Consider the following 19,528-nt stretch of genomic DNA (forward strand, 5'->3'; position numbering starts at 1 on the left):
TTTAAAGCCATTAGTTAAAGGAGAAAAAAATTTATTATAAAGTATATTTTTTTGTTGCTAATCTATTATAAAATATTTTTAATCTACTCTATTTGTACTTTTTATATACCTTTAATGTAAAAAATATTTTTGTTTATTATTTTAAGTTGTATGGTGTCCTTTAAATATTAATTAGCAAAATATATAAATAAATATAATTTTAAGTTCACTTATTTCACGAGTTTATTCATAATTCAATTAAAATAATGATTAATTTGCTAAAGATTGATTAAAAAGGTTAGATTTCCTGATGTCAATGATATGCATGTTTCCACGGGAAACAGAAAGCTATATACATGTGATGAGGGTAGAGAGAAGAAACGTTACGTACGTATGACGAAAATATGAAAAGTTTGATGGAGCTGCTACATCAACTTGAACTAATTAAGTAATCACTACGCTGTAAATATCAAATGATGATTTCGCAGCAGCCATGAGAATTTTAAATATCAGGAACCAATTACAGCAGCTGATCTGGCTCCCAATTTTTCTCCCTAAGTTAGGAAACTATATTATGTCATGAATCCAAACAACGAATGGATATCTGGCATGATGGAGTCACCGGGCTATACTCTATGCAACCATCGGCTCTACCTAGCTACAGCCAAAAACCAACTTACATTAATTTGTATAATCTAATGACTCCTATGTATAAACAATTTCCCAAACTATAATCAAGTTTATCATAAGCAAAAGCAACGTCTCAAAAGTTCAAAGATAAATAGATAATCACAACTCTCTTCTCTTTAGAAATTTTTTTATATGATCCTACACTATATGATTCTAACTAATGATATTGCGTCTTGAATATAGATTTTATAATTTTCAAAAAAGTTAATATATAATATTACGTGAGTAATCGAAATTACATAATTGTAGACTGCCTAAAATTTACTCTCTCTTTCTCTTTATCATACATTCATACAAAGATACACAAAAGTAGTAAAGAAAGAAAGAATTAATCATAATATTACAATGTACTATTAAATATGAGATTTTATTTTAAATTTTATTTAAAATGAGAAATTTTTTTAGATTCGTTATTTTTTTTATTGTGCCATTTGTCATTTCTTATATGAAGAATTCATCTTATTAAAGAAAAGAAATTTTTGACGTTTAGAATTTTAATTTTAACTATAGTTAATCAAAACTGATTTTGCATCATGAATTTTATATTTGAGTTTTATGACATAGAATTGATATTTTAAATTAAATTTTAATAATTGAATGTAAAATTTAAAAATACAAATAATTATAAATATCAAATTATAAATTTATGTAATACATAATAAAAATTTAAAATATGATTATTAAAAAAATGATATTTTGCAATTTTTTAAAATTTTAATTTCTTGTACTTTTGATGAAGTTAATGAATAATTTTTATGACTAAAAGAATACTCCATATATATTATGATATTCTTAATAATAAATTATTTGTGTATTTTTAAAATATACATCACATTTTTTTATTTCTCAAGCTTATATTCGTTAGTATAAAATCACAACTTATTTTCAAAATAAAAGGCCAGAGAGCCACGTCTTTATTTGTAAAAAAAATTGAACATAATTTAATTCTTATATATAAATTGATAATTTCGAAGCTGTTTACTAATGATTGAAAATAACTTACTGTAATCAGTTAAAAATGTCAAATAAATATCAGTAATCATTATAACTTTTGATGTAATGTAATGGAGATTTAAAACAAGAAGAAAAAAGAACTTGTTATTTTTATCATGGGAAATAGTGTTTAGTCAAAAATAGTAAAATAGTGAAGTGAACTCTCCACATATGAACAAGCATACAGAATGAAATAAAGAAAATGTGGGAAACTAAACAGCACAGCAGAGGCCACGTCTCCTCTTTTTCTGGCCTGTTTGAATTTATTTATAAAACAATAATATTCTAAAATTTTATCCACATTTTTACATTTATATTTACTATATTATTTATTACATTATTTTAGTGCTATTATTATTGTTGCTGGTTGTTGTTGTTTCTTCTATCTCTCAAGATGAAAGTGTGTGCTAGAGTGTACAAGAATAATGTCCCTTGGTTTATTTTATTTTATTTTTTGTTTTTGGTCTAGTTCTTCGTTTGTTTTCTCACTCGTCAGGGAAGGCATGCGGGCTGGGCCAACCCAGATATGGCCCACAATGTCAATAGGTAAAAGGTGTGGGCCCACACTGGGACGTAGTGTGGTGTGAAAACTGCAACAAAAGAGAGTTGCAGAGAATGGTGATGGAATTTGGCAAAACGGCACGTGGCACGTGATTTGTGTTGTTCTGTAGAATGGGTTAGTGGGGTGGACTAGATGTGGGACCATTCCCCTATTTTGACTTCTATAGGAGGCCCAATAGAATGGTCCACCAGTAGGCCCTAATCCTAACCCTAACCCTCTACTCCTTGCTTTTCAGTTTTAATTCTACTCTTCTCAGAGAGGGTTAGAAAAACATGCATGAGCACGACACCTCTTCGTTGTTACTTGTAACCAAGGACATCAACTTTGACTTGCCTTTTAATAGGAGAGAGACTTTTCAAGTTAGCCCCTTAATTTAATTTGTTTCTTTTCTATGTAATGGTAGTGAACTGAGATGGTAGGTCTCACTAATTAGCTAGATTCGTGCAAAGTTTATTAAAACAGCTTAATTAAGAATGTTGCAAAAGTAATCGATGACGAGTTTGACTCTGCTGATGAGCCAAGAAGATAAGATTGCTAGTGGTTTGATTAAGACATTTATAAAGACATGTACACAAGTAATCTCAATTACACGTACAATATAACATAATATAAAGAAGACAAACCGATGCCTGTCCAAAATATAATGTACAGATTTAAGTGGTTCGTATACATTGGATAGTGTCCATAAATCTTATTCACCCATGTATTATCCTTAACCGTTCAAACCATTTATAAAGAATATAAAAGATGCAAGATTATTCATATCAAAATAAAATAAATGAAAAAGGTGCTTGGATCCATTATGTAGAAATTATTTTAAAGAAAGTTAAACTTTGGCTTATTGGTGAGTCCAAGTGTGGTGCAATAGAATAGAAATATAAGAACTATAGGTTGGAGTAACTTAACATATACCCCTATATGAACTTGGATATTTTGGAGAGGTTTGCCCAACAATATACTGAATTGAAAATCATAAGCTAAGATTTTAATTGAATTAGAGATGTTTTATCTTCAATTTGAATATAATATTCTAATCACGTGAGTCAAAAAAAATGTGAAGCATTGAGAGCACCGACATGTCATAATCTTGGCCTAACTTTTGAAGGAAGAATTCAATAGATTCGAGACTCAAGAGAAGCCAACTCAAGAGAAGACCGCGTGTCTCCTTCATTTTCATGTCTATCCCCACCGCCTCACCGCCATATTAAGCATGCCATAAATGACAAAATTTATATCCTTTTTCTGTTCTTCAATTATAACCATGGAAAATAGTAAACAACCAATATGATTATAATAATAATAAATGTCTCCGCAAAACAATTTTTTCACTAGAACATTTTGCCATTATTACGATAATAAAGTTATAATAAATTAAAAGAATATATATATATATATATATATATATAATATTTTTAAGTTAAATTTAAATTTAAATAAATAGGTCACTCTAATATGTAGTTTAATTATTCTTTTTTTATTTTTACATTAAAATCTTATTTATAATTTTAATATGATATTAAAATCTCAATTAAAAATTTAAATAATAATAAAAAAAGAGTCAAACAAAAAAATTATAATATTATAAAAATCCAAAAAAATCACAAACTCGTACAATAAAAAAAAATAAAAATACAAATTATAAGTAGTCCAAATTAATTAAACTTGAATTAGAGTATTGACCTAAAAAAACTCATACGAATGAATTAATAACAAATAAAAAAGTTATAAAATAAGAAAATATAAAATAATTCATTCAAATTTATAATTCAATCACTTTTTCTCATTTTTATACCGCATTCAAAATTTCAGAAGTCTTGTTTATCGTGATTTTTTATTAACTTTAACTATAAAAAATATTTAAAATAATAAATTTTATTAAGAAATACTTACTATATCAAAAGCATGTATTTTCTAATGTTAGGTTATTATTATTAATTACTTAGATTTAATTTTAAAATTGAAATTAATAAAATTGTACTCATTATTAACTGCAATTGGTCTTTTGATGGGCGTATATACAGGTTTACGTGAATACAGTAACAAATAACAAAGGGACCTGAAATTGAAAAATGAAAAAAGGTATATGATACCTCGATGTCAACACGCGTTGGGACAAGTTAAAGATTGGGCTTTCAACCTTTGTTTTTCGCCCCTTCTATCTGTATATTTTTTCGATTTTCTGAAGTTATTTTAAATTCTTATACCAATGGATATACACTATTTTAGTATCCTCTTTGAAAAAATAACTTACTGTGAGTACTTTTAAGTAATTATTTGAGTGAATTCCTTTTTACCCTTCAAGATTCTATATATGTTACCGTCTTACTGTAGCCATACCCAATATTATATTAGCAGTACTATTCCTTGGTTATTTTATTAATTAATAACCGTGAGCTGTAGTTAATATTTTTAATCCTAGTTTTCTTAATCTCTGTTTTTCCATATGAATAATAAGAGGTGAGGACATGTGTGGCACGAAAGATAATAACGGACATTTTGTATGTAACATTAAAAGAAAATTAACAAGAATATGAGAGATTAATTTATAGTTTTTACAATTTTTTTTAATAAGCTATTTTTAGCTTATTTATCAATGAACTGAAAAAGTTGTTTGATAAAAACGAATAAAAAAGGTCTGTAGATTTTAAAAATTAACTTATGAAAAAACTACTCATGTTAAATTTTTTTCCAATGCCTAATTTGATTTAAATATTTATTCTAACCACTTAAACGTCAAAGTAAAGGGTCATAAAACTGTTGGACATTTTATTTGGAGTGATAATCATCAGAAGAAAGGTTGGAATTTGAATATGCTATGAATGGAGAAGGGGTCGTGGCATTGAATATGCTATGAAGTTTTGGACATTAAATGTGCTTGGGAAATTAATTTGGATCCTCATAAACAGAAGCTTTGGATCCAACTTATTTGGTCCAGGTAGCTAAAAGGGGCATGGTTCTGTTCTTCGTGCTAAAAAAACTGATTTTTTTTGTTAACTGCATTGTTATCTTATAAATTAATAAAGTAAAACGAATGTTGTAATAATATTTTTTGTTTCTACAATGATACCATTTGACTACTTTTTAAAGTTTTTATACTAAACTTAAAAATAAAATATATTTAAAAATGAAACAGTATTTAGTAAAATATCTTTTGAGAGAGCGAAGCTATGGAGTCAAGGCACTGGGACGAAATGAGTAAGATTGTTATTACTAACAACCACTTATATGTTCTCTTCATTCTGGGTATCCTTTATAATTGTCTTTTATTGGTCCACCTTTATAATTTTCAATTGGCAACAATTGCAGTGCCTCGAAGGATAGAAAAAAAAAAGAGAAAAACCCCTTAATTGTTGGATTGTAGGTCTTGATAGTATTGTGAAATCCAACTTGCTATGATCTGCACCTCTTGTTTCCTTACATCTTTAAGCCACTTTGGATCTTCTTTAGTTGAGTATCTTAGGTCTACATGATGTGCTCCTGCTCACAAACGCCCAATTAAATAAAGAAAAATAGGAAAACGGAAAAAGAAGAAAAAGAAAACACAAATTTTTTATTAGTTTGGTTCACCAACCTTCTTTTGCAACTATAGCAACTATAGTTTTTGATATATTCTTTAACACCCTGAACCAATCTCATAATTATTAGCATTGGTGAAATTATACCAGTAATAATAGTGGGGGAAAATGGAGTATAAAAAGAAGAGATGATATGCTATACCCTCCACCACTCCAAGGATCTCTTAAACCATTAAAGAAGATAATGTTGCTTGTAGACCTTTTCAGAACTCTCTCAATACTCTGCATGAAACATACTCCATCAACATCAATGAAATTGAACAAGCTTAGTGCATGTATATATTTATGGAAATGCTTGGCAATTAAAAATTTATCATCTAAAAATTTGATTGACTAGTAAATACCCACATGGCCACCAAACTCAGTTGTAATCCAGTGGGGTCTTGGCTCTACACCGAAGAAAGAGTCACAGAAAGAGGATCTGGCTTCGTATGACCACTCTGATTCTGGGAATATGCTCTCCTTATTGCTTCCCCCTACGGGCATTATCATCTCTGTACAGGCCTTATACAAAAACAATAGAAATAGAAAAAAAAAACATAATTTTAGTATTTTTTTACAAATATTTAAAAAAATAGAAACAAAATAAAAATATATAAGACATTTTCTGAAACTAAACTTTTAAGGGTCTGTTTTCTGAACAAAATTTAAAAAACAGGAAACAGAATAAAAATAAAATAATAGTTATGTAACTAAAAGTGAAGATAAAAAACATTTGCAGAAACCAAACATACCCTAAACTCCTCCTTGCTTAGTTCACCTTTAAATGATATCAACGTTCCTTTAATTTTTATTTATCTCTCTTTTTCCATCATATAATATAATCTATCATATCTATCACTTCTCTCTTTTTTTATTCCTATATGTCACATATTTTCCTTCCTAATTTCCTTTGCCAACTTTCGTTGCCATTGTCCTTCATGAGAATCCACTTAATGAGAGAAGCAAGATAATAACTACCTGTTAAATAAGTCAAGTCTAACGAATGATGTTTTTGGACTGATGACTACTTAAAGCAACACTAAGATAGGGTCACAAAGAGATTTTTATTTTGGTCACAAGGTTTTCGTGTGTGATTGAGGGCCCCAGTATGAGGTATGATATTACTGGAGCCTTCAATATAGCTTATGGAATTGGAACTGAGGCGGGGATCTCTGTTGTGTCTCTGACTAAAGCAAGTGATTAAATTCAAAACAACTTTTATTGTACGCATGAAAAATATCAGCGCATGGACGAGTTTGATACGTGATAGTGTCGAAGCAACTAAGAAGAGTCCAAAAACGAGGGAATGACCTGGGTTGATAGTAGTGATATTATTGACAAGAATGCAAAATCAATGTTGCCTTAATTTTAGAATGAAATGTGCCCAAGAAACATGATACAAAAACAATAAAAGGTAATTTTTTCTAGCAGGATTAAGGATACCATAATAATAATAATAATGTACTGATGTAGCTATTAAGATATAGATAATACAAGTTTTGACAGTTTTTGTCAAATAAGGGATGTTGCACATAATTATTTGAATTTGTGTAGAAGATTTTAAAAGTTGTAAATTCGTTGAGGGACAATTACAAAAGTTGCATAGCAGTGGTACCAATATTGTCGACAAGGTTTTGAAGGAATTTAATTTGTCAATTACTGACATAAGCAGGTGCATACTATATTGGGCACTAATGTTAGAAAAGTAATTAACAATATTTTGAAAGAGGATTGAGTTTTCCATGTGAAGTTGTCACGGGCGAATGTTTTTCTTGGATTCTATCGTACGTTGGACCAGACAATAGGCTTTTCGATTGCAAGTTGGCAGCTCAATCAAATTTCTCCCTCTTCCCTTTAGTCAATCACCCATCTGAGCTAACCTCACACTGCCTCAGTAGTTTTGGAGGGATTACTGTTACTAATACAGTTTCATTATATAAGATAATTAAAACTAATTATGTTTAATGTTGTATTGGTTATTTTTATTATATAATCTTATTTTGATTTATTTATTTATTTAGAGAAAAAATTATATAAACTAAAGAATCTAATTAGTATTTTGATTAAATTAGTTGTTAATCTTACTAGTTCTTTTTTATTAGCGAATCTTCTTTTCATCTTTGTACTGCTTAATAGTATAAATATTTTATATAAATAACCAATTATTAGTGAATATTTGATTAATAAATATTCTTTTATCCTTGTATTACCAATCATTATTTTTTTAATTTTAAGTATATATATATTAGCCAATAAATAAAAAAATATTTGCAAAATAATGCTGACATCGGTTGTCATTACAATAATGTTAAATTTAATTTATGTTTAATAATGTTTTTTTAAATTTTTATATATGAAACAAATTTAATTTTGTCTTAGTCCTTCCTAACACTACTAGAAAATCGCTATTTATAGATGGATTTGTGAATTTTTTTTTTCTAAAAAATTCATATGTAAAATTCATCTATAGTTTGCTCGCCATTTGGCGCGAAATGGTATAAATAGGAATTACAGACAGATTTTTCTATCTGTAATTTGAAAATATGAAGAAATTTATTGCGGGAGTTACAAACAAGAAAAATCCGTCTGTAATTTGTCACCTGAAACGCACAGTTTCATTAAATCTTTTACAAACAAATTTTTCCGTCTGTAATGACTAAAACTCATAAAACGACGCCTCCCCTTTTCCCTTCCTCATTTTTTTATAACTCTCTCTCTCGCCCCCCTCTCTCTCTCTAGGAGTCAGTGTTTTGGCCTTTGCGAGTAATTAGGGCATCTATTTGAAAGATTTTTTGTATTATTGTATTCTTGGTACGATACTCTAACTTTTAATCGGTTTAGTTTTTTAATTTTTTATGTATTTTAGAGACTTAAAAGTTCTAAGATAGAGTTGTAGGATTGGAGATTGTATGACTGGGAGAAGGGCGTATAGGTCCTTCTCCAAACCTGATAATTGTGTGTTGTGGGATTGTTTGTGTTTGTAGAATATGCATGTTGTGGAGTTACAAGGGGATGTACTCTAGAACAGTTTAGGATTGTGATTTGTTTGTGTTTGATGTATCGATTAATATATTGTTATATAATATATTGTTATGTGTGGTGAAATTTTGATTTTTGTAAAAAAGTGGTAAACAAATGTAAGGAAATTGACATGTATTAGGGAAGATTCTGCCAAAATTTATATTAAAATTCAGTGTAATGTATAATAGAAGGTTGATACCACATTGTATATTTGTATTAGGTTTATATAGTTCTTGAGGAATATGTTTCTCAGAAATCGTCAGTGGATGTATGATAGGTTGTACCCAAGTCCGGGGAGAAATAAAACCTGAATTTTTTGAGGGTGTAGAGGAATTTATACGTGTCTGTTGTAATTCGCAGCAATTCATCACCAACCAAAAAGTTAGGTGTCCATGTTCTAAGTGTAAGTGTAGAAAGTTTTTGGATATTGATTCAATTATATATGATTTGTATAAGTTTGGATTTAAACATGATTATTGGATATGGACTGAGCATGGGGAAGTAGTTAATTTGAAAAATCAAGTATGTAATTCAAATATATTGCAATAAGATGAGGATGTAGGTAATGTAAGTTGGGAAGAAAGCAATAGTCGTTATAAAAAAAATGATTTATGATGCTGTTGGTCGTCAATTTGGAACTTTTCGTGATTTTGAAACTGAATAAAAACCTAATGGAGATGCTGCAAAGTTTTATAACGTTTTAGAAGCAGCAAACAAGCCTTTATGAGATGGGTGTATGCATTCAGAATTATCTTTAGCAATAAGAATGTTAAGCATAAAGTCATAAAACAATCAAAGTCAGAGTTCATTTGATCAATGAGCTACATTAATTAGTGAGCTTAGTCCCCAACCTGACTCCATTCCAAAGGACTTTTAGCAAGCAAAAATATTAGTTTTCAAACTTGGATTAAAAGAAGTCAAAATTAATTGTTGTTTGAAAGACTGCATGCTGTATTACAAAGATGATGTTGTTTTGACCAATTGCAAATTCTGTGGAGAGCCTAGGTTTAAACCAAAAAGAGGTGGTAGAAGTGATAAACATAAAGATGTACTGCAAACTAGAATGCATTATTTGCCTTTAATTCTTAGGCTAAAAAAGTTGTATGCATCTATGAGTTCAGCTCCTTACATGACGTGGCATGCTGAAAATAAAAGCAGTGATGAGATAATGACTCATCTATCTTATGGTGAGGCTTGGCAACATTTTAATCAAGTGTATCCTGAGTTTGCATCCGATTCTAGAAATGTAAGGTTAGGGTTATGTGCTGATGGGTTCACTCCAAACAATCAATTTAATAAACCATATTCTTGTTGGCCTATTGTGGTTACACCTTTTAATCTTCCTTTTGAAATGAGCATAAAAAATCCATATTTATTCTTGACTTGTATAATTCCTGATCCAGAAAATTCAAAGGCTAAAATTGATGTATACCTTCAACCTTTGATTGATGAGTTGAAAGAGTTATGGTGTGAGGGTGTAGTAACTTATGACCTTTCAAGGAAGCAAAATTTTATCATGAAGGCAGCACTGATGTGAACGATAAATGATTTTCCTGCTTATGGAATATTGTCTAGATGGATGACTTAAAGAAAGTTAGCATGCCCAATTTGTATGGAGGATACAAAGGCATTTACTTTAAAACATGGAGGAAAAAATTCATGGTTTGATTGCCATAAGAGATTTTTAGATATGGAACATCCTTATAAGCGTCAAGCCTACAAATTTAGAAAAGCAACAGTTGAGAATGAGGATCCTCTCGTCCGTTTAAATGGTCATCAAGTATGGGATAGAGTTAGACACTTGCCAAAAATAACAGAAATAGAAAAATTCATTAGGTTTCCTGGTTATGGGATGACACATAATTGGACCAAATAAAGTATATTTTGGGAGCTCCCATATTAGAAGGATAACTTAGTTCATCATTGTTTAGATGTGATGTATGTGAAAAAAAAAGTATTTGACAATATCATGAATATTGTAATGAACACTGATCGAACTAAAGATAATGTAAAGGTAAGACAAGATTTAGAAGAATATTGTAGGTGTCCAGAATTGAGGTTAGAACAACTTGCAGATGGTCGATGGTTAAAGCCAAAGGCAAGTTACACACTAACTTTTCCACAAAGGCAAGATGTGTGTAAGTGGACGAATGACTTAAAAATGCCTAACAATTAGGTTTCAAACATCTGTCGTTGTGTGAATGTTGAACAAGAAAGATTTTTTGGAATGAAAAGTCATAATTGCCACATATTCATAGAGTGTCTTCTACTTGCTGCCTTTAGGGAACTACCAGACCATGTTTGGAAGCCATTGACTGAGTTAAGTGAGTACTTTAGGGACCTGTATTCACCTACTCTTAGGGTTGAAGATCTATTAGTTATGGAGAAAAATATCCCTGTAATTTTGTGCAAATTAGAGAGAATACTTTCCCCTGGTTTCTTTGACTCAATGGAGCACTTGCCTATACACTTAGCGTATGAAGCACGTGTATGTGGATCAGTACAATATAGGTGAATATATCCGTTTGAACGAGAAATTGGAGGATTCAAAAGGACTGTGAAAAATAGAGCTCAAGTGGAAGGATCCATATGCCAGACATATATATCAAAGGAGACATCAAATTTTTGCACATACTATCAGAGTAAATGAGGTAAATTAAGTAAGTTTGTCAATTTAATATGTTTCCATGATTATTTATTGTGTTATCACAAATATTAATTATATTCTATAGCGATTATAGTATTTGTCACTAAACATATATTGTATTACATGATTATATGGTATATTGCTCCTCCCTCTCTAATACAGTGAATTTCACACTCTGCACCGCTTACTACACAGGCTACACAGTCACCTACTACACAGGGCACAAGAGAGGGATCCACTACTGTCCTAGCTGTAAGTGGGCAGCAGTCATCACAGACCCAGACATCATCGAGATTGTTACAAACTTTGAGATGGGATGGGTCCACTTGGTAAGTTTCCTTCAAAATATGCCAAACATAGGCATTTATGTGAATGTTAGTCCTAATATTTTATTTTATTGTGTTATCAGTTGGATACCACCACAGAAAGGTCTCCACCAGGTCACAGATATAATTAAGATGTTTGATGTGCCTTACACAAATTTTGTAAAGGTGCCGAAGGATACAAAGATGGAATGGTTCAAAGATTGGAAGATAATAATAGTGTATTAATTTTAACTAAGTGTAATTACATATGACTGTTTGTACCTTTTCTAATGGAATTGTGTTTTTGTAGAGCAATTTCTCCATTCTCCCAGGACAAAGAGATGATTTTCAAGGCCTGGAAGAGTCGCACTGCAAAGCAACTAAGATAGATGTACACTGAGGTTCGTCAGGACCCCTCTATTGCTAATTGGATAACACCCAACTTTCTTCATGCCTTGCAGGAGTATTGGGGTATGGATGAGTTCAAAAATCTCTCCATAAAGAACAAGACAAACAGAGCATCTAATAAGGGAGTCACTGCATACTGGTGGGTCTACGACTTTGGCTAACACTAAGGCGAACTTGATATATGATTTTAAAATTCAGTTTACTCTATCTATAATTTCATATTTGAGATTGTGATTTATTTCGAATTGCAGGAGAATTCGTTGAAGAAGCCATCTACGACTGGAAAGTTGTTTAAGGAGACACACAATCGCAAGCAGGACAAAAACCTGTGAGTTGATACACGATCTCAGGCCACATATGTAAGTCATTAATATATTGATACTATATGTTATTATTAGTGATTTATTAAATAGTTCTCCAAACTAATATCTAATTATCTGAACTGAATTGTAGGATGATTATGTTCAAAGGCTTGAAGAGACATCTTCTCAAAATCCAGAGTCAGTAGATGAGGATGTTATGTGGTCACAGACAGTGGGTAACTTTTATAAAGGTCGCATTTATGGCATGGGAGGCTGCTTTGCAGACTCCATGTCCCATGCATCTGTCACTGGATATGCCCATTCTTTTACACCTGAGGAAGTGGAGGACATGGTTCGCACTCAGGTCCATGCCCTCAATGAAGAACTCCAGAAGCAGAATGAGGAGATGTGGAAGAGTAAGGAAAGTACATGGAAGAAGAAGTGGGTAAAGAAAATGGAGAAGAAGATAGAGAAGAAGGTGGCATCGAGAATGCAAAGGAAGGTGTAGCAGCAGATGAAACAACAACATATGCAGATACATCAGATGCATGCTTATTTTGAGCTCATGAGAGCAAACAGCTCCACACCTCTTCCTCCTCCTCCACCGGCTTAAGCACCACCAGTTTTTACCTCCATGCATCATTCCTCTTCCGACTCCTTGTCTACTGATGATGATGCTCCTTCAGATGATGATCATATAGATTATTCATGATAAAGACTTGTATTTTATTTTTAAATGTATTTATTTGGATGCTTTTGTCTTTCTTTATAATAACATTTAAATTTTATGTTTTATAAATCATTTTTAAATGTTTAGATGCCTAATTTATAGTTGTTATTATATTTATAAATTGTGATAATCAAGAATAGTCAGAAATAACTATCTATATAAACAAAAAATACTAATAATAGTAAAATATATTACAGACAGACTACAAACAAATTTTTTCGTCTATATGTTACAGACAAATTTTTTCGTCTGTAATTTACAGACGAATTGTGAAATCCATCTGTAATTCTTTACCGACAACGATATCACAAACAGTTTATGTCCATCTCTAAATCCGTCTGTAATTTCAAAAATCGTCTGTAATGATTTAAAAATCTATCTGTATATACAAACTTTTTAGTAGTGTAAATGAAAAAATATTTACATTTTGATTCTTACACTTATAATATTATTTTAATTCAATCCATATAAAAATATCATCCTTATAATGTCAACCAATGATAAGGACTAATTAATAAAAAGATATGTAAAAATTTAAATATAACTTTTTTTACATTGAAACTTAATTTAAATAGAGTAAGATTTTTAAATTAACCTTTTAAAAAATAAGTTCATTTTTAAAAGTTATTGAGCTTCTATATAATTAGGCTTGTTCAATAGCTTGAATTAATCCAATAAATCTAAAAAATTGAATCTGACCAATTAAGTTGGTTTATATATTTAACTTTAGATCATATTAGACTAATAGAATCTAATAATCTTTTATTTAAGTCTCAAATTCCATAACTTGAAAGGTGATGACCCATTACTTGATTTGTGGAGCCAAACCTCTTTTGTCCTTTTTAGCTAGTTATGTTAAATCTTTGGTGTTATTTTCTTGAAAGGGAAAGTTTATCACCCATAATCTAACCCACCTACATTAACAATTCAAGACTTAAGAACTCGACCATTGTCTTTATCATTATTTGGTTGAGGTGAAGGAGGGAAGTAAGAAGAAGGTTCGTTTGGTAGGAAAATTGGGGAAAGGGATATTTTTGGGCAAGTGCCATATTTTGAAAAACTATTTTCAAATTGGGGGAGAAGTAAGAGAGTAGAGAACTTGAGTGTTTTTGGGTTTTGTTAATTAAATTATTAAATAATATTAATATAATACAAAAATATAATAAGAAAATATCACAATGAAAAATTATTTTTAATATTAACTTTTTTTAATAATTATTTGTGATACAATTCAATTATGTTTTCATATTTTTTCTACTCATCCAAATAAATAGATGATTTTTTATATTTCTTTATCTTTTATTTTAAGTAATTCAAATAATATATTTTTTACTTCTTTTTTTTCACTCTTCATCCCAACATTATGACTATTTAGCAACACGAACTTATGACTTGTCTAGAACTTCGTAATTTTTTTAAAAGAAGAGCTAATAAAGTCGTTTAATTTTAATAACTACAAAATAGAATAAACTTATAATTTTTTAAAAAATAATTTTTGAAAAAACTATAAAAGTAACGTTCAATTTATAATTATCAATAATTTATGTCATTTTTATATTTATTTTTATAAACTTCTGCTCTCTCTTCCTATAATATTATATATCTTTTTTAGTTATTTAAAAAATGTTTATTATATAATTATAATTCAATCAATTACTTATAAAATTATATACTTTAATTATAAGTTATAAATTGTTATTTTTTTACTAATTTTACTGAATAAACCTATGTTGATATAAGACAATACTTGTAAACTACAGGCAACGTACCCAAGTCTACATTGATGACATGATATCTAACTACTGTTCTGATAATTGATACCATCATCGACATTGGATAATTTGATTATTGGTGTTATGAACAAAGTAACCTAAACCAATTTGCTCTCAAAGAAATTAAGTTGTTTATGTTAATAGGCATTTTACTTTCTAGGTCTGCATTTTCACTTTCTCTTAAAAACATCTTTTTAAAATAAAAGACAATCTTGATGATCTAACTATAGTATTTGATTTATGATTAAATTAATTTGGTTCTAATTTGAAAAATAAAAGTTTGCAAAATAGAATAAGTTAAGCTAATTTATTTTGATGATTGGATTTTTTTTTTTACCCTAAGCCATACGAAATTGACCTATATACCTTCTTACACCAAACTACTCTGTAGCGTTGAAATTGGGATGAGATACTATAACTTAGATACTTTTAAGATAATAAGATAGTATTTTCTTCTATCTTATTTTATTTTGCTATTAATAGATTATTTTGACTTTTATTTTAAGAAGTTATTACTTTAAAAAATACTAATAAAACAAATTGGAAATGGTAACTCCCTAGCCTGAAGATTTTATTCGATTAAAGTTAAAAATAGAAAAAATCAAAATTGAGAAGAATGATATGTGAAATTGTATGGATGGGTACCTGCCATTGCCATCCTCCAAGATCATGAGGATCTGAATCGTCATCCAAATCGAAGCACGTTGCAGTGCCCGTGTAATTGTAGTAGATATTTGCCGCTGCATACAACTTCCCCAATGTATTGTTTTCCGCCACTGAGCTGTCAATCGCCTCGCACATCTAAATTCCTCACAATAAATAAATAATCAAATTTATAATATTTAGGATTTTTTTAAATATTTGTCTATTTCATCCTATTTCTGGTGATTAATGAACTAATAAAAAAAATTATAAATTTATGTTATAGAATTATTTTACTTTATTATTTGGTATAATCTTAAATTTAAATTAAAATAGAACTTTTGATATCTAACTTATTATTGTTTTAACTTACATCAATTTAAAATAAAATAAAAGCTTACTTTACAATATCTTGAAGATATTTATATTTACGTCTCATGTCAATTTTTTTTATCATACATAGACTCTTACAATTATTAATTATATTTACGTGCCATTGGATATATATATATATATATATATATATATATATATATATATTTCAATAAATTATATTTTGTCAATCCTCTGGTCTCCCGGGTCAGTGGTCCCGTCCCACTCTATCAATGGAATAAATAAGAAATCCCACACATAATAAATTAACTTCCATATTAATTTCGTTCAGGGGCAAATGTGTAAATTTATTTAAATAAATAACATAAAACTGTTTATATCATATTACCAAAATAACAAATATTTATTGTTTTTATCATTAAAATTTTATGATAATTATTTATTATTTGTTACTAAATAAATATTAATAATTAAAAATAGATTTTTGAAAAAAGTAATTAATGAAATAAAAAGAGGAAGGAGTGGGACCTTTTTGACTGGATATGGTGGCAAGGGATTGAGGAAATTGGATGGAGTGGGATAATCTGTCATGGCTGTGTAAGTCCAGGCCGTTCTAAGCCAACCTTCCAAAGCACCTTCGCCAATATCATTACTGCATGAATTTGAACAGTGTGAGCAGATTTGGCATTTAAAGAGTGCAGTAAAATGATTGAGCATGAATGATATATGCTCTCACCTGCATATTCTGAATGATTTCCTTAGCAGTTCCACTCCTCCGTGTTCGTTGGCCGTGTCAGATATTAATTCCCAGGACCCTTTTATCACTTTGTAACAATTCTCACTTTCGCTCTGTGCAAGGACATCAATTTTTTTTTATTTAAATATTTACTTCTTCAATGCCATGCCCACATTTGCACGTGCATATTAATTGCTAATCAAGAGCAACACTCAAGGACTTGTTTGTTTTTGTTTTTATTTTTAATTGTTAAAAATTATATTTTAAAATAAAATAAAATAAAACTTATATTAACAAATATAAAAAAATACAAAACAAACAAGATTCAAGTATAAGAGAATCACTTTCTTTTTCCTGCTTAAAATTGAAATGTTATATTGTGATTTTTTATGTTTTAATTATAATTTAATTTAATTTTAGTAATTTACGTCATAAAAATTAGTATGTTTTTCAAATTAAAGCTTTAATTTTAATTATAAAAATAAAAAATATTTATGATAAGCAAATAAAAATAATCATTTTATATAAAGTGCTATAAGTGTTATATACTTTTAAAAAATTATAAATTTTAATTACTTAAATATATTATTAAGAATTAATACTAACAAAAAATTATTTTTAATATATAGTTGAAAATATATAATAATAAATTAATATATAATAAATAATTATTTTATATTGTTAATGCGATAAGTGTTTTTTTTTTAAATTCATTATATTTTGATGCTTAAATTTAAATTTTATTTATTAAAAATTGTTTAATAAAAATATTATTTATTAAAATATAATATTTATTATTATCAATACATTATATCTTATTATATACTATAGTTTTAATAAAAATATTATTAAAATCTTATTAAGCGATGGGTAAATCTTTAGAAAAAAAAAATAAAAAATTATAGGGTCTTAATGTACGCTGGTCAAAACAATCAGCTAAAAAAAATACATTGAAAACTATGCTGGATATTTTAATTTTGTTGTTTGCAGCTTTGAAGAGTTAATTATTATTATAACAAAATAGCTTGCACACATGACACAGGTTATATTAAAAAATAGGGGGTCCAGTAGGGGAGGGAGAGACAAACTCTGAAGTCTTGTGTGATGATGCTGCTGAAGATATCTGGTGAAACCAAATCCATGAAATGGAGGATTGGAGCAGAGGATGCTAAAGCTCCAATTGCAACATGTGGATATTTCATCCTAAACCAAGCAGCCAGCACTGCAAAACCAATTTGTTATCCAAAAAATGTAAACATCTAAAATAAATTAACAAAGTGATCATGAATTAGGCTCATACTTCCTCCATAGGATCCTCCAAACACCACAACAGGGGAATCAGTGGCTGACAAATTCTTCTTCAGACCAATTATTAAGGTCGCATAATCAGCCAAGGCCTGAGTTGAGCTCAGATACCCAAGTGTGCTGCTATTTGCATATGCAACCTTTTTGTTTCCCCCAAATGGTATTGATTTTCCGTAGAATCTATGCTGCAGTTCAATTTGTGATGCATGAAATAGAGTAAGAGAACAGTTAACGGTCAACAGTTCTAGTTTGAGATCTCAACAGCATAGATTGGACAAGTTGCATTTTAAAACAGTACAGGGTTGCTTTTTGGTGATCTCTAGAAACCTTACCTCAATAAAAACCAAAAGGGCTTTAAAATAAGGAGCTTTTTCAAACATAAAGCCTGTGTTTTGTGTGAACCATTCTATGTTTCCTTCATTTCCCGTGTAGACAAAGATTGGAGCTTTCTTCTTGGCACCACCCCAGTAGGTATCATTGATGAGATATCTTTGCTGAAATGTTTTGTAGCTCTGGGGATTAAAATTGAAATGATCAAGTGTTTGGGTAAAGAACTTTGTTCTGTAAAGGGCATTTTGGGCTGAAGGAGAGTGTTGCTTTAACTCTTGACGAAGCGCAGAAGGAAATGTTGGAATGATAGGGGCAAAAGCAAAGGTAAAGGATGGCAGAGAAAATAGAGAAAACAATATTATTGTGAAATGGAAGCCAAGTCTAATTCCCATCGTTTTTCTAATGAAGTGCGGGTTACAAATGAAATGAGTATTTAAAAAGGATAAAAAAGGTAAAAGAGAATCTCACAAGTTCAGAGCTTGAGCAGAAAAAATGCCGTCTTGGTTGGGTTACTATGACAGAGGGATGGGTGGACCATTCACCATAAATATAACACTAACATTCAATTTACTTTTTTGATAAACTTAACTTTTCATACATTAATGTTTAATAATATCAAAACCTCAGGATAGTAGCCCTTTTTTAGTGAGACCTATTAATCCTTGAAAAGACTACTCTAATTTGTTTGTACTATAATATTTAAAAATTAATTTTTTTTTACATTTTTAAAGATCAATATATTGATGATTAGTTTTTCGAAAAACCAAATTAAATGTTTCCTCGCTGCTATATTTGTATCACGAACATATTACAGTACAGATCAGATTCTTCATTTTCATGGTTACGAATCTATTTTCTTACTTACAGTACATTAAATAAAAATACTTTCCCGTATTTTCTCTAAATTTATCCATTCAAACATAATAAATCATTATATTTTGGTGTTAAAAATTGATACATTAATGCATTTTATCTTATTTGATTGTATTTATTGAATAAAACGTAAATCTGTTGTTTTGTATTTGCGCTTCTGCTAAGGATAAAATAAAACTATAAAAATGCATACCGAAAAGCAAAGGTGACGAAATGATAACGAAGGAGGTAAGTTCTTATATTTTTTATTTTATTTTTGAATAATACAGATATTAGGAAAAATGAATGGAAGATAAAAAAAGAAAATAGAAAAATGTATTTTATTCTTCTACAAGTTGAAGTG

The 19,528-nt window shown here is 29.3% G+C and overlaps 1 protein-coding gene across 1 annotated transcript; it reads right to left on the reverse strand.

Moving 5' to 3' along the window:
* Positions 1-5,533: 5,533 nt before the first annotated feature.
* LOC113863447 (lysosomal Pro-X carboxypeptidase-like) lies at positions 5,534-18,813 on the reverse strand. The gene is made up of 10 exons (XM_027497032.1): positions 18,315-18,813; positions 17,978-18,167; positions 17,766-17,899; positions 16,678-16,790; positions 16,470-16,593; positions 15,612-15,767; positions 6,148-6,303; positions 5,942-6,021; positions 5,796-5,845; positions 5,534-5,701 (listed from the first exon to the last, which is right to left on the reverse strand). The coding sequence occupies exons 1-10, from the start codon at positions 18,702-18,704 to the stop codon at positions 5,568-5,570; spliced, it is 1,527 nt and encodes a 508-aa protein (XP_027352833.1). The 5' UTR covers positions 18,705-18,813; the 3' UTR covers positions 5,534-5,567.
* Positions 18,814-19,528: the final 715 nt, after the last annotated feature.

This window comes from Abrus precatorius, unplaced genomic scaffold (assembly GCF_003935025.1).
Source record: "Abrus precatorius isolate BTA unplaced genomic scaffold, Abrus_2018 Scaffold3, whole genome shotgun sequence".
NCBI lineage: Eukaryota > Viridiplantae > Streptophyta > Magnoliopsida > Fabales > Fabaceae > Abrus > Abrus precatorius.

What these genes read in the sequence shown, in the direction of transcription:
- LOC113863447 (XM_027497032.1), bottom strand. Translation starts at nt 18,704, where the DNA reads ATGGGAATTAGACTTGGCTTCCATTTCACAATAATATTGTTTTCTCTA. An exon ending in CACCATATCCAGTCAAAAAG is followed by an intron (nt 15,768 to 16,469) that starts GTCCCACTCCTT and finishes TGAGGAATTTAG; the next exon opens with ATGTGCGAGGCGATTGACAG. An exon ending in TGCTATAGTTGCAAAAGAAG is followed by an intron (nt 5,702 to 5,795) that starts GTTGGTGAACCA and finishes GTTTGTGAGCAG; the next exon opens with GAGCACATCATGTAGACCTA.